The sequence below is a fragment of the Protopterus annectens genome, chromosome 10.part0, assembly GCF_019279795.1.
Source record: "Protopterus annectens isolate FY-2018-M chromosome 10.part0, PAN1.0, whole genome shotgun sequence".
Lineage (NCBI taxonomy): Eukaryota > Metazoa > Chordata > Ceratodontiformes > Protopteridae > Protopterus > Protopterus annectens.
The window spans coordinates 655,960,535-655,975,852 of NC_056744.1; the positions used below are offsets into that span (position 1 = coordinate 655,960,535).

Sequence of the window (15,318 nt, forward strand, 5' to 3'; positions counted from 1 at the left end):
CACCATTCAACCACCCCAATTAAACAATGTTGAACTCCTCATAACCACATTACAGATTAACCAGTACAAATGACATCATCTGTGGATACATTCCGCCAGGCAACAACTTAAATACTCTAGAGGATATCCTGAACTGGTTACCCACTACTTATCCCCAAGAAACCATAGTTCTTGGTGACTAACACTGACTGGCACCCCTGCTCCTCTGAACCCCCTCTCACTCCTATAAACTTATGTGGGTTTAAACAGACCATACTCTCTCTCACTAGGATAAACAAACCGACCAACAGGGAAAGTATCCTGGACTGGATCCTAGTTAACAGCCAACCCTAACTGTATACTGCTGGCACTCTCCCTGACAACCTTAGCGACCATTTTCTAACCTATATCATAAAACATAAGGTAGGAAACCCTCATAAGACCAAATATAAAATGGTGAGAAACAGAAACAACCTTGACACTGCAATATTCCTAAATGAACTAAACAGTTGACTGGTCAAAACTAAAAAATCTACCATTAGAAGAGGCTGTAGCTCACTTTAACACTAAATTCCTAACTATCCTTGAATCCCATGCTCCAGCACATACAATAAAATCTAGATCAAACACAGCACCATGGCTCACAAAAGAGACCAAATCTAAAATCAACACTAGAAATAGAGCCTGGGCCAGCTGGAGAACAACCAAAGCCCCAACTGACCATCTAAAATATTGTCAACTCAGGAATGACCCCCCCAAAAAACTATTTTACTGGATAAAAAAAAGCTTCTACCATAATCTCCTACAAAAACACCAAAACAACCCCAAAATTTCTGGGCAGGCTTAAATCAACTACTTCATCCCAGACATTCTACCACCCCAACCCTGGCTAACCATATTCATAGTTCCCCAGAGACCATAGCTAGAGCTTACAACAACTTTTTCACCGAAACAATCCAATCCCTAACAAATCATCTAACCTCCACAAACAAACCACACACAATTTATCCACAAATCACCCTGAATTTAGACTCCAACCAATATCCACTAGTTTTATCAAAATTTTCCTAAAAAACTAAAACCTACCATCCTGGCTGCTGATCTCCTCCTTGCAGAGTACCTACAAATAGCTGCAGATGCCATTGCATATCCCATATCTCTCCTTATCAATAGAACCTTATCCGAAAATGCTATCCCTTTCCTCTGGAAAATATCCCATGTCATCCCACTCCATAAAGGTGGTAACTCAATAGACATTTCCAACTATAGACCCATTGCCATTCTTTCCCCATTAGCCAAAACAATGGAGAAATGTGTACACAAGCAAATAATGCAATACCTTACACAGAATAACTTACTATCCAACTCCCAGCATGGCTTCAGGCCATACCACAGCAACACCTCAGCCCTCCTTTCCTTTACTAATGCCATAAACAATAACAGAAATGACAATAGGCTAACCTCCGCCCTCTTCCTTGACCTATCAAAAGCCTTTGACATGGTCAACCATGAAACTTCTCATTCTTTTTCTAAAATCCATTTCCCTCAACACGCACACTATCCAGTGGTTCCAGTCCTACCTAACTGGTAGACAACAGGTGGTACTATGGCAGGGCAAACTCTCCAGTCAGTTATCTATCACACTTGGTGTCCCTCAAGGTTCCACACTAGGCTCACTACTCTTCTCTATTTATTAATAATCTTCACAATGCTATCCCTAAAGCTACCTGTAATCAATATGCAGATGATTCCACTCTCGTCTGTTCAGCCACCTCCCCATCCGAACTACAAATCTTAACCCAAAATACATTTAACACTATTGAGAACTGGCTCGCCAACCAGTGCCTACTGCTGAACCCCAATAAAACTAAACTTCTACTCTTCACAACCACTAGTAGATCCACCACACTTTCACTCTCTGTCCTAGATCAACACATTAAACTTCTAGGGTTATCATAGACAATAATCTCAAATTTGACCTACAGTCAACAAAACCGTACAGACCATCAATAAGAAGCTTGGATCACTGTATAGAAACAAGACACTCTTAACCCCACTGGCTAAGACTGAAATCGCCCGATCATCTACTCTCTACTCTTTTATATGTCTCACCTGTACTTTCAAACCTCAATAAAACCGAAGTAAGCTGTCCCATAGCTACAACCATATTGTCAGATTCACCACTGGCTCCACCTATAGAACCCATCACTGCCAGAACCTGAAATAACCAGAATGGCTAGAACTGCCCAGCTTAATTCAATTCAATCAACTCCTAACAGTGCACAAAATTCTGTACCACCCTAAAGATACCCCCTCTCTTATAAATATTAAGCTATATAGCAACCTTGAGATCCCTACGGTCAGCCGACAAATTACTGGTCCAAACTCACAAAGCTAATAACTCAGCTGGTGAATCCCTGTTCACCAACTTTGTTGGCAAAATCTAGATACAACTAAAATATCCGTGAAAAGCACTTTTATGCCTCTGTTTAAAAATACTTGTATACAGCGTTTTTATAGCGCTTTTAATATAATATTGGAAAAGAAAATAGATGATTTTGAGACTACAAGAAAAAAATATAATCTGACTAAAATGGAATGGATGAAATTAAAACAATTGAGCACTAATGACCAAATAGTGTTCAAGCCCTCTGATAAAGGGGGCAAGTTGGTAGTCATGAACTCTTTGGATTATTATGATATGTGCACGCAACATTTAAATAATGGAGTAGTATATAGTAAAGTAAATTAAGGTATTTTGATTCAAGCACAGCATAATTTTCAAATGCTATTGAATAAGGGGGTTAGACTACATTATTTTACATCTTCGGATGTGTCAAATAAATTCATGACCAAAGAGAATGCGGTAGCTAGATTCTTCTGTGTCCCCAAAATTCATAAAAAATTACACAACACCCCCTGGGACGTCCAATAGTATCATCAACTGGTTATTTTACACAAAATTTGAGTTGTTTTTTTACATGAATTTTTTTTAAAAGAAGTGTTAAAGCTTCCATCTTATATAAAAGATTCTTTTGATTTTTTGAAAAAGATAAAAGACATTATATGGACGGAAGAAATGTAATTTGTAGTAGACGTAGCTAGTTTGTACACGGGTATACATCATCATTATGGCCTAGAGGCAATACAACATTTTCGGGGTGATAATCCCAGAACTCATTATATCAAAGAATTGATTTATTTTTGTTTAACAAATAATATATTCGAATTTGAAGGGAGCCTATATAGACAAAATAAAGGCACAGAGATGGGGGGAGCTTCTGCCCCACTGTATGCAAACTTGTTTATGGGATTAGTAGAGAGTACACACATATATAGAAGTACATTTTACAGAGGTCATGTCAAAATATTTTAGATTTATAGACAACCTTATATTTGTAAGCCAAGGGGGCAATGAGGAGGTACCAGAATTTCTACAGTACCTAAATAATAATAAATATGAAATTCAATTTGATGGGGCACAAGTAGAATTAGTGGTAAATTTTTTGGATATTAAAAGGAAAAATGGAAAGAAGGATTAAAACTAGTATATACAGAAAATTAAATAAAGCTAACTTGATGTTGCATGCTACTAGTTGTCACCCAACTCATACCTTAACTTCTATTCCTTATGGAGCATTATTAAGGATAAAGAGAATATGTAGTGATGAAAATGAATCATGGAAGGAAGCTAGGAAAGCTATAGATATGTTTTTAATCAGAGGTTATAAACAAGACACAGTGTTAAGATAGCTATGTTAAAATTTATGGAATTTCCGAAGTCAGAAATGGAAACTTATACAGTAGAAATTTAGGGAACTGTGAAAACAAAACATTAATGGATATTTCTTTATTTTTTGTTTCTAAATATACCCTTTTTTCAGATACGTTGAATGAATTATTAAAAGGGTATTGGAAGCGGGTAAAAAGAGAAGTGTTATCACTTTCAAAAATGGAACTAAAGTTTTCATTCAAAAGAGGATGGAACCTTAAATGATTTTTTGGTTCATAGTAAATATAATAAACCAAGAGAAAAAGTTATTAAAAGCCCAATAAAATTGGGAACTTTTCCTTGTAGGAAATGTTCCATTTGTCAATTTATAGTACCAACTTTTGAGAAAATGAATGAAAAGAAGTTTGAAACTCGAGGAACTTTCTGTTGTGCAAGTAAGGGAATTATTTACGCTATAGGATGCTCTTGTAAAAATTATTATATAGGTGAAACTAAAAGAAGCCTAAGTGAAAAAATAAAAAAACATGTTAGGGACATTAAGAAAAATAAAGTTATAAGTCCCGTAGCAGAACATTTTAATAAAGTACATCTAGGAGATATAAAAAATCTAAAAGTAACAGTTTTAGAGCAGGTTTCACACCATTTTACTAGTGAGGAAATGTTAAAACATTCACTAAGGAAAAAAGAGTCGATTTTTATTATTAAATATAACACTTTACAACCTAATGGTTTAAATAAAGAATGTAATTGGCAAAGTTTTATTTAGTAATGTTTTAGCTTTAAGAAAAAGTTTTTTTTCATTGATTTTAAGTTAATTGAATGTAATTGATTAAGTACTGCTGTGTGTATATAAAATGAAAATTTGTTGAATAAGAATTTTACTCTGTAAAGGCTGGTTGTGGCCGAGGCGCTAAGAGATTTTATGCTTTCTACTTTGGAATAAAAAAAAACTTTCAGTGAACATAAGAACTAAATATCACTGGTTTCATTTGCTACTGTGGTTATAAGGATATTCTGCTTTTGTGGTTTTATATAAAACCTGAAATGCCTTGCCAAACTATATAACCCTACAATCCTCCAAGTCTCCCGTCAAAAAAAAAAAACCTCAAACAGTATCTCAAATTGAACTGGCTATGCCCATGTACCAACCCGTATTAAGTTATAAAACAACAGCATAATCAGTAATTATCATAGCATAATCAGTAATTATCATAACATCTAACTACATCACCATGCTATGTAGCCAGTCTTACTTGTAATTGCATCTGTCCATGAGAACTGAGAGTCCCTACTAGGGAACACTTCTAAACCAATGTACATAAGTATAGTACCACTTTTTTATATATTCTAATTGTTTTCTAACTTCTTGTGTAACCTTTTGTATATTGACTATGTGGAACTTTTCTCCCCGGGCCTCCGCTGAAAATGGACATGTATCCAGTCGGACTATCCCGGTAAACGAATGCAAAATAAAAAATAAATATGTAGAGGGCATTACAGCCTTGTACTGCCGAGGGGACTTCTGTGGCTTTAAACAGTGTCTCAGTAACTGCACAGATAACACTTTTTAGGGTAAAGAGCACTTCCAGAGAGTGGGGTTTCTTGTTTGGCAACTAGCTCTGAGCAGCAGAATTTACTATGTTGGAAGGTTTATCAGATTGGCAGTACAGGGCTGGAAAATGATATGGCCACTATCCGAGAGCTTAGTGGTGGACAGATGCAGATCATCCCAAGCAAAGCAGCGTAGTCTGTTGATCACTCCTTCCAAGCTAATAGATACCAGACTCCCTTAGAATCACGCCAGTAACTAAGCCAACTGTTAAAGTCAATCATCTTCCATTATGTTGTGGTATCATCCTTGGAGAAGGCAGAATGCTGTTCATTACTAAGCTTATAGTCGCCTGAGACACAATTTGAAAGCTCTATCTTGTCTATCTTCATATAGCCCATGGAGGTAAGTCTGGTACAGTCTTACTAGTACTTGTGTGATCTGGTGGGTCCTTGCCCCTATAAGAAACGGATTGTGATGGTCTTCTTGTTTAGGCTGGTGAGGGACAGCAAAAGTGTGTCTCAACAGTCTCTCCAATAAACAATATATATTGGGTTGTGTGGCAGCTTGTCTTAAAGGCTTAGAGGTTGAAACACTGTAAGAGGTAGTCGACTGTGTGTCCAGGGGAGTGTTGTCTTTACAGTGTGTTTGGGAGTTTGCTAAGGGAAGCTTACGGGAAAGCATTTGAGATTTGGGTAGACTGTATTTAAGAGCCTCAGCATGAGAGTCTGTGCTCCTGATCTACAGTAGGTGTAGTGTGTGTTACTGGCAACCTGTTTGAAGATACCAGTGTATGTATGCAAGAGCTTTGCCTCCAAAGACATAATGTAATTCCATGCCTTGCATACTGTATCAGTCTGCTTAAGGATAAGTTGGTTGTCAGTAAACATGAGACATTTGTTATATTGTCTCAGGATGCCCATTTCCACCAGGAGGGCTAAACAGACAGTAAGAAAGTGTACACCCATGGCTGTTGGTCCTCTTTTTTGTGATCTATGAGGGGTGGTGCAATCAGGGTTTGGAGTTGCTGGGCTGGTGGTGGAGGTCTGGGATTGATCTGAAGCAACACTCGAGGTAATAATGCTTCTCAGTGGGCAAACTAGCTCCTCTACATTCAGCTAGATACTTGAGAAAATAGCAGAGGAATTTTAATATGGAAAATTACAACTCTAAGTGTCTTGAGTCTATACAGGGCACAGCAAACCACTGATGCACAGCTCAGCCCAAGTCACAGCAGATGAACTGGAGTGGAATCCAATCAGTGAACAGTAAAAATGCCACAAAAGTATATATAAAGCCCATATTCTGCAGCAATTCACAATTCTTTCACTAATGTGAGTTATACTACAAGACTAGGGTCTCAGACCAAGTAAAATGCAAACCTAAAAATACAGAAGAAATGCAACAAAGGAGGCTTAGATCCTGCAAAAATTCACAATTCTCTCACTATTGTGAGTTATACAATACTAAGGCCCCCAGACCACATAAAATACAAACAGTAAAAAAAGCAGCAGAAATGAGAAATGAAAGAAAGGATGGTGATATCATGCAGCAACTTACAAGTCTCCCACTACTATGAGGAACACTACAAAATAGAAAATCCAAAAATCAATGCAGTCAAACAGCAGTGTTAAACTCTTGAGCTCCTGTAACCATAGCTTCCAAACAGGCTTTATCCCTCAAGAATGAAAACCAGCAACAGTCATCTCTCCGCACAAAGGTGGATAAATCTATAGCTACTGCAAACTACAGACCCATTAGTCTCATATGCAAAGCCATGGAAGAACTATCATGGAAATAAAGACATAGGAAATCTCCAGATTCTGGACCCAACCTAATTAAGTTTCATCAATGGTAGGTCATGCCTACTTGACCTGATTGACTTCTGTGAGGTCAACAAAGCAATGGATGAGGGCAAAACAGTGCACGCTGTCTACTCTGACCTGGTGAAAGCATCTGATACAATACCACACCATCCCCAACTTGGGCATTGTTGATGAACTCAAGATGTCAGGTATAAACTCTTATGCCTCCCAGTGGATAGCCAGCTGGCTCACAGACAGGACCCAGAAAGTTAGAAATAGGGAGTCCACCTCTACAAAGAGGCTAGTTACAAGTGAAGTTGGACTCCATCAGAGATTGGTCCTGGGACCACTCCTTTTCAGCACTTACTTCTTTGAAGTCAAGGCCAATGTCAAGAGTCTCTGGCTGACCAAATCTGCACACGACTAATAATTAGGAGCAGTCACAGATACCCCACCCTTACTAATGTTCTAAAGGAACGGCTGATGCAGACAAATAACTTATGCCAGAGTCATGGACTAAAACTAAATGCCAAGAAATGCATAACAGTATCCTTCAAAAATCATCCACCTTGACTAACAATCATATTGACCAAACACCACTATGAGTGGTCTCAGTAGTCAGGGACTTGGGGACATATGTACACAGTAATATAGCCTTTGACCACCACTCGTCTACAATAGTGAGAAAATCATTCTATGTTGTGCAACTTATAAACAAAGGTGTGGCATCTAGGTCCAAGGTAGTCATTGTTCCATTATATTCAGCATTCATCCAACCTATCACTGAGTACAATGCCCCCTCTGGAATGTACCTGACCAGGCACATCCAGCAACTGAAACATCCACAGAAGTAACATGTCTTGTGCAGACTACCTCAAATCCCTATCCCTATATTCTGTCTCCTACAGGCTGTTGAGAGGAGATCTACGCCTGGCATAAAAGGTTTTGCCAGACCCAACCCTGTTGGCCTCCTGCATATCTGCAACACAAACAGCACCAGAACTACCTGTTCTAAAGACTTGAACCTTGTCTGTGACAAAAATAGGACCTCCTGGAGAAACAAATTTGTATCCCACAGACTACGCCCTCTCTGGAACAGTCTCCCTATCAATGTGAAGCAGAGCTCCTACCTAACCAATTCAAGTTTAACATGAGCAATTGGATAGAGAACAGGAAAGTTTGGCACCTATGTATGTAATGGACACAGGCAGCCTGTACATGCTCATGTCCCAGGCCCCAGCTTGTAACTAGAACTGGTCAGATATTCGGGATGCATGGCTAGGCTTAAAAAAGGCGCGCACACACACACTATATATATATATATATATATATATATATATATATATATATATATATATATATATATATATATATACACACACATACACATATAAATCTCATGTGCTTATACTATATTCTACCTGGCATCAAACACAGGAGAACCCTATATATAATTTTTTAAACAGTGATAAAAGCACAAGGTCATACACAGATCTAGCCGATAATTTCATTTTTATTATTTCTGCGTTACATTGACAATTCGACATTGCAATGCAAAATATTCTAAAGGCATTTTAATCAGTTCCTTGCAAAAATAATTAACCATCACACATACCTTGCTAGCTGCAAACAGATAGAATAGACACCCTGCCTCGTCTCGTAGTCCACTTCTGAAGGAATTGAATCTCTCTGCATTACGTTCACCACCAAGCTATAAAAGGAAAAAAGAAAACTGTAAAGTCTCACTAGTATGTTCTGTATCTACTACTACATTTTGTTTAAAAAGTACATCTTTCTAGTTGCAAAACTTGAAAAAAAATGAAAGGTTCTTGCTGTGCCAGCTGATCTATGACATGGGCCTTCTCTGCAAGGCCAATGAATGGTCTCTCATCCATGCTTTTATTCCATTTCAACTTTTTTTTAAGCTTGGAAGTTCCTGCCCTTTTTTTTCTCTCCCCAGTGGGGAAATGCATGCAGCTTTTACAGCATATTCAGCATTTACTCTGTCAATTCATCTCTAATCAGTAAGCAAGCATACTTGAAGAAAGTGAAGATGACATACATACCATTTACAAGTAATATACAAGTACACACTTGCCACTCTTGAAGAAACTCAAACAATCAAGGAAAGAAGTATGGAGTTGCTACTCAAGCACAAGGTGAATAATGACAGGGTAACAGGAACAAAGACAACCCTGTCATTGATCAACTGATGAGGTAAGAATGTACCTGTTATAAACAATACTGGGAACCCTACTTACAGCTTCACAATTAAGTACTAGGCTAGCTGCCCTTGGTGGCCATTTTAAGCATGGCAAACTTCCATTTTGAACTCAAATTAACCTATCCCATTTGGTTGGAGACTGGCTTTACCTATCCCGTGGTTCACAATTACATATTACCCTTATGAAAGTAACTGGGATCATATACCATGGATAATCTGAAATTTCCCATGCATAGGATAAAACATTCAGGAGACTCCTCTTCCATTAGTAGTATGAGGCAGTCATGGGATACATTTTCTGTTTCCCATCCACAGATCCAAGCTACTTTTCAATATGGATAGGGATGAACTTCGCTTTATGTGGATGGGGAGTCTGTTCCATAGCAGGCGCATCCTCTGCAAGATTCAACTGTCCCTGCAAACTTTTCTGTTGATGTTGAGAAGTTTAGATCACACAAGCAGGTATGGGAGCACAAAGGTCAAGAAGAAAGTAGTGGTAACCATCAAGCCCAGAAAGTTGCACAAGAATTTGCAACTTGACACTGCTGTATCCCTTCATCTAGAATGACAAACACAAGAACACTTGGATCTTTCCCAATAAGTATCTTGTGAGATGGAACAACACAGCTCCAGTTTATGATCACCTGCAGAGACTGAAATCGGGCAGCTCTTACTGCTAGCTACACAAGTAGGAGAAAGGTTCATACGTATCTTATTGTAATCTTTGGATCTCACAAAGGTGTTCAGCCACAAATTTAAGACATGATGACCTTCTCCAACCACTAAAACACAGTCACTACAGCATTTACTTTCAGAGAAATGACTGTCTACAAAGAAAGTCCTCCTGATAATGAAATATTTTTGGAGAGGTGCTTGTGATAAGGCAAGGTGCATCCTTCATCTTCAGTTCTTTCACAAGAATGTCATCAATCACAAACCAGGGGAGCATGCCCTCCCAAGATGCAAAAGAGAAAGCTGTGGAAAGAGGGTGTCTAGACTGTTGATTGAACACTCAGGATATTGCTGCATACTTTATAGAAATTCACAATTTGTCTACAGTGGGGAGGTTTAATCAGCAGTCCAAACATGAGCAACCATGCAGCAGTTTCATTACAGGGTGACAGGATGGGTCCTAGGATCCACTAGATGAACCGGCCACTAAGGTCTGCTTTACCAGCTCCTTGGAGACTATGTCCAGGATTTGACATGTAGTAAAGGTTCAAACTCGAATAGGTTGCCACAGCACACACACAGGCTTCTGAAGCAAGCAGCTGTGGCAGCAACACCCCAAGTAAATTACGGCCTGAACAACTCCAGGAATTAATTTGTTTGTCAGAAATCAGCAGTGCCTATAGCCATTCCAAAGGAAGGAAATATGGTCTGCTTCATATAGTCTGCTCACCTAGCCCACCCCTGGCAAAAGCAACAAATAGTTGCTCAGTCTTCCTTACAGCAATTATATTGGCCAGATTATACACAAGAGTCTTTAAAAAGTACAGTTGTGTACACTTACCATAAATGTAGATGTTCGAATGTATTCACTGTTGCAGTCATCACATTTGGGTTATCTGCCTGCAGGAAGCCCTCAGCCAACCTGAATACCAGAGTCTTCGGATTTCTGCATCGGATGTGGTCTCTTCTTCCATGACGTCAGGTCGTCAGGGGTACAAAACATGCAGCAGATGCCATTCCATCAGTTTTTCTTGCCCAAGACGTCAGGTGCCCCCACAATGGGAAGCAATTATATGTTATGGTACACCTCCACCAAAAAGCAAATACACCAGAAAACTTAAATATACCATACAAGAGGGAAAGGTAGAGCCAAGAGAAGTCATTGGGTTGGACTTTTTTCAGTAAAAAGATGAGAAAGATTATGGCTCTGTGTATGAATGAGCGGAAATGGCAGAGGCATGGATTTTGATTGATGAGAAGATAGTCAGCCATCACAGCCATCTCAGTTAAGTACTGTATCTAATGAGGTTCTATGAGGTTCTGCTATCAAAAGGTGTAATCTGCAAGTGGATGAAGTAAGTCCTTGAAGGCTGTTAGAGCATTTGAACAGCTAGCATCTCTTTCTGGTTGATATGTAGATGCATTTGTTTTGGTGCCCATATGCCCTGAATGCATCTTCCTGCCCACTAGGCATAATCTGATGCGTCTGTTGTTAAGGTTTGGCTGGCAGGGGGTAGAGTAAAGGGCCGTCCCATGTTTTGGTGACATGCCTTTGCCCACCATCGACACTCATGTAGCAAGCAGGGAATGAGAGGAATCATTGTTTCTAGACTGTGCGAATGTTGACTCCATAAACTTTTTAGGTACCATTGAAGCTTCCTCATATGCAGTCTTGCATATGGAATTAGTAGGATGCAGGATGCCATGAAGCCCAGAGCCTGCAGAATTTGTCTTGCAGAAGACTGGGTCTTTGTTGCCATCAGTTTGAAGTAAGTAGTCAGTTGCCTTTGTTTGTCTGGTGTGAAGCAAGCCATCTGGGCAGTTGTATCCAAGCTTGCACCCAGGAATGTTATCTTTTGAGAGGGTACCAGTTGTGATTTCTTTTCGTTTATTGTGTACCCTAGGCATGTTAGAAGCCTTTACACAAATGCCAGGTGTCGAAGAAGAGTGTCCTTGTTCTCTACTTGAATGAGACAGTCGTCCAAATAAGAATATATTAGTATACTTCTTTGTCTGCAAAATGCAATTACTGGTGCCAGGCACTTTGTAAAGATGGTGGGCACACTAGATAAGCCAAAGGGCAGTGCAGTGAATTGGTAATACATTAAGCCAGCCTTGAATCTGAGGTATCTTCTGCATGACTGTCTTATTGGGACATGCAGGTATGCCTCTTTTAGATCTAAAGTCACCAGCCAAGCATTCTTGCCCAGCATGGGCAGAAGCTGCTGCAAAGTCAGCATTTTGAATTTTGGAATGTCCAGGTATAGGTTCATAGGTTGGTACTGGGATATCTGCCTGAAGGCATATATTAGCCCAGCCATGTTGTGCAGTATTCACTGCCTCTTTAGTAGTTCCCTAGACCCTTGTACTAGCAGCTAGTACCCTTGGCCCCTATCTAGTAGTGCTGTTGGTGTGATCCCCGGTGTGAACTTTCTGTTACCCATCCACTCATCAAGGTTCCTCTTGAAGAGTGATAGAGGGGCTCTGTCTTACGTAGATCGCGACCCTGTTCCATAGTAAGGGAAGTCTCTGTGAAGGGAATCTATCCCTCCAGCATGTTCTATTCATTGTTGTGTTGAGGTTTATATCCCTAGAGCGTGTAGCTCGAGTAGATTTGGTTTTGCTAAGATGGAGCATGTTCAACAATTCTGGGTTGGACATGGCTCTGTACGTTAGACAGAGATCGCCTCTGAGAAAGCGGTATGCAACAGAGAACAGTCTTAGCTTTTTCAATCGTGCAGCATAGGGCAACTGTTTGAGGCCAGTTATCCTCTTGGTTAGGTACCTTTGTGGTCTCTCCAGCTACTGGAGATGTCTAGCCAGGTACATTCCAATTGGTGAATTGTACTCAATAATGGGTCTGATGAGGGAAGAGTAGAGGGGCACCATTACATCCTTAGATCTTGATGCGAACCCTTTTGTGATCAGATGGGTCACATAGAAGGATTTTCTAAACACTTTGGCAACATGGTTATCAAAGGAAAGCAGACTATCTACTTAGGTCCCTAGATCCCTTATTTCTTCTTCAGATTTCAGGGGATTACCTCCTATGTTGTAGTTTGCGGGTACTCTGTTTTTTCCAAAGGGGATTACTAAGCATTCTTTTGCATTTAGCTTGAGACCATGGCTTTGACACCATGCATCAGTCTCATTTAGGCCCTTCTGGAGGATCTCCATGTGGGCTGGAGACTCTATTATAGCACCCAGTTTTCAGTCGTCCGCAAACTTAATCTGCTACAGCCCTTCCATGCTTGCCTGTACTTCTGAGAAGTATATGCCAAACAGGAGGGGCCCCAGGACAGGATGTGTTCAAAATCGATAAATCCAGTATTGGCCGGCAGGCCTTGTCCTTTCTGGGTACGAAGAACAGTCTGGAGTAAAAACCTTGTCCTTTTTCCTGTTCTGGTACTGTCTGAATGGCCCCCAATATCCATGAGGGACGTAACCTGTTTCTGTGCCTCTGCCCATTGATTTTTTGGCAGATATGGCCAACCATTTGCCATTGGCAGAGTCTGGAAATGGAATCTGTATCCCTGTGATACGATGTTTAGTACCCACTTGTCCTGGGTTAACTGCCAATTTTGAGCAAAAAGTGCTAATTTTCCAACTATGGGTGCTGCCAAAAGATAAGTGCTTAGTGTAGGTAGAGGCAAGTCATTGGGATTGCTTTCTGTAGGTTTGCGCTTTATCTCCTCCAGATTTGGGGGTGGATGCGCCCCATTGCTTTGACCTGTATGAGTCTTGCGCCTGGTATCTGGAATCCTTAGGGCGTCTGGATTTGCCCCTTTGAGCTCTATCTGACACAGGAAAGGACCAATTTTTTTGTAGGCCAGTGTCTGCTGAATCTTGGTGGCTGCACTTGTAAGAAGTCCTTAAAAGTTTGCATAGACTTAGCTTTGCCTTCCATTTTCTTTAAAACCTCTTCTGCCTTAATACCAAACAGAGAATCATGCTGTAAAGGTGCATCTAGCAATTTAGCTTTAACATGATCAGGCAAATTTTGTTCTTTTAACCAGGCATGCCTCCTAATCACAGACCCAGTAACTGTGGCCCTGTAGGTGGCCTCTAAAGAATCAAACAACATTGCAAAGTATGCTTTCCAACTTGTTCAGCTGCATGCAATAATTCCTGCAATTCTTTATTTTCTGCACATTCTGAAATCAATACCATTTTTTGTTTCAGCAATCCCATAACATGTTGTTAGTACTTAAGCATATGAAATTGACAGTTTAAAGCCCTGATTGCCAAGGTTGCAGATGTATAAACCTTTTTCCCCATCTGTCCAGTGCCCTTGAATCTCTGTCAGAGGGGTAGGAGTTTTTGCTGTTGAGGCCTTAACTCCCTTTGGACCCTGTGAAATAGTTTCAGGATCAGCAGCAGGGTTTCTAAATAAAAAATTATGTGAGTCAGGGACCCTGTAATATCTGTCAGGCTTACTGGGAGCCAGAGGCAAGGAGTCAGGGGTCAAGCTTGACTCCAAAAACACATCATCCACAATGTCTAAAACGGGGAATAGCTAAAGGCTTGTGCTGAGGGAGAAGGAAATCCCTGAGCCTCTTTTCTTGATTCTGAGAAGTGAAAATGCTCCCTCAAAGTATGCAAGGTTTCTCCAAAAAAATAATCCTCAGGAGGAGATGCAGATGGAACAGACTCCTCAGCATCAGAATCCTAATAAGGGGATATAGATAATTCCTGATCAAGAGGAATCAGAACAAACAGAAATCTGACCTGAAGATTCATAATCAGGGTCTTGCCTAGGCCTCTTATCCGGAGGGGGATGGGTGCCCCTGATCAAGGTAATAAGGTCTTCAGCCATTTTGATCATCTGTTTTTTAGGCATAGAGGCCTGTGCACGTGGCTCATACGTCGTTCTTTTAGTTTTAGAAGTTGCTTTTGTCTTTGGTTTTGCAGCTGTCGTCGGTTTGATATACAAATGTTGATGTCTGAATACACCCACAAAAGCCGGTGCCTGCTCAGCGGCTTCGGACCCATCCGAGGGAGATGCATCCATCAGTCCAACTGCTTGAGTAACTTGCAGCATGCCTGACTCCACATGGGTGTCAGTAGAGGCCTGCGACTCGAAGGTTAGTGGGTATCAGGGGCTGTGAAAGCGCTTCACTGAGTACCGGTGAACCGGCAACTGGCTTAGAAGCTTTGTTGTCTGTTTTGGATCTCGACTGCCTTTCTCCGTCCTTTTCTTTGCATTTTTTATGTACTCCGGTAGTCGGATTGCTATCCGATGACATTTCTGGGTAGTTAAATCTGTTTCCAAAATATTTTGATGCAAAAATATACAGACGCTTAATAGTGCATTGGTTAAATCTAGCACAAAACCGACAGCCAGGCATGTTGTGAT

General features: G+C 40.2%; 1 protein-coding gene across 1 annotated transcript in view; it reads right to left on the reverse strand.

The window, feature by feature from the left end:
* USP24 (ubiquitin specific peptidase 24) overlaps nt 1–15,318 on the reverse strand; it is a 4,679,666-nt gene that overhangs the window by 2,360,300 nt on the left and 2,304,048 nt on the right. Inside the window, exon 32 of the mRNA XM_044085508.1 lies at nt 8,682–8,777. Within this exon, the coding sequence (XP_043941443.1) occupies nt 8,682–8,777 (96 nt within the window). The remainder of the gene's footprint in view (nt 1–8,681; nt 8,778–15,318) is intronic.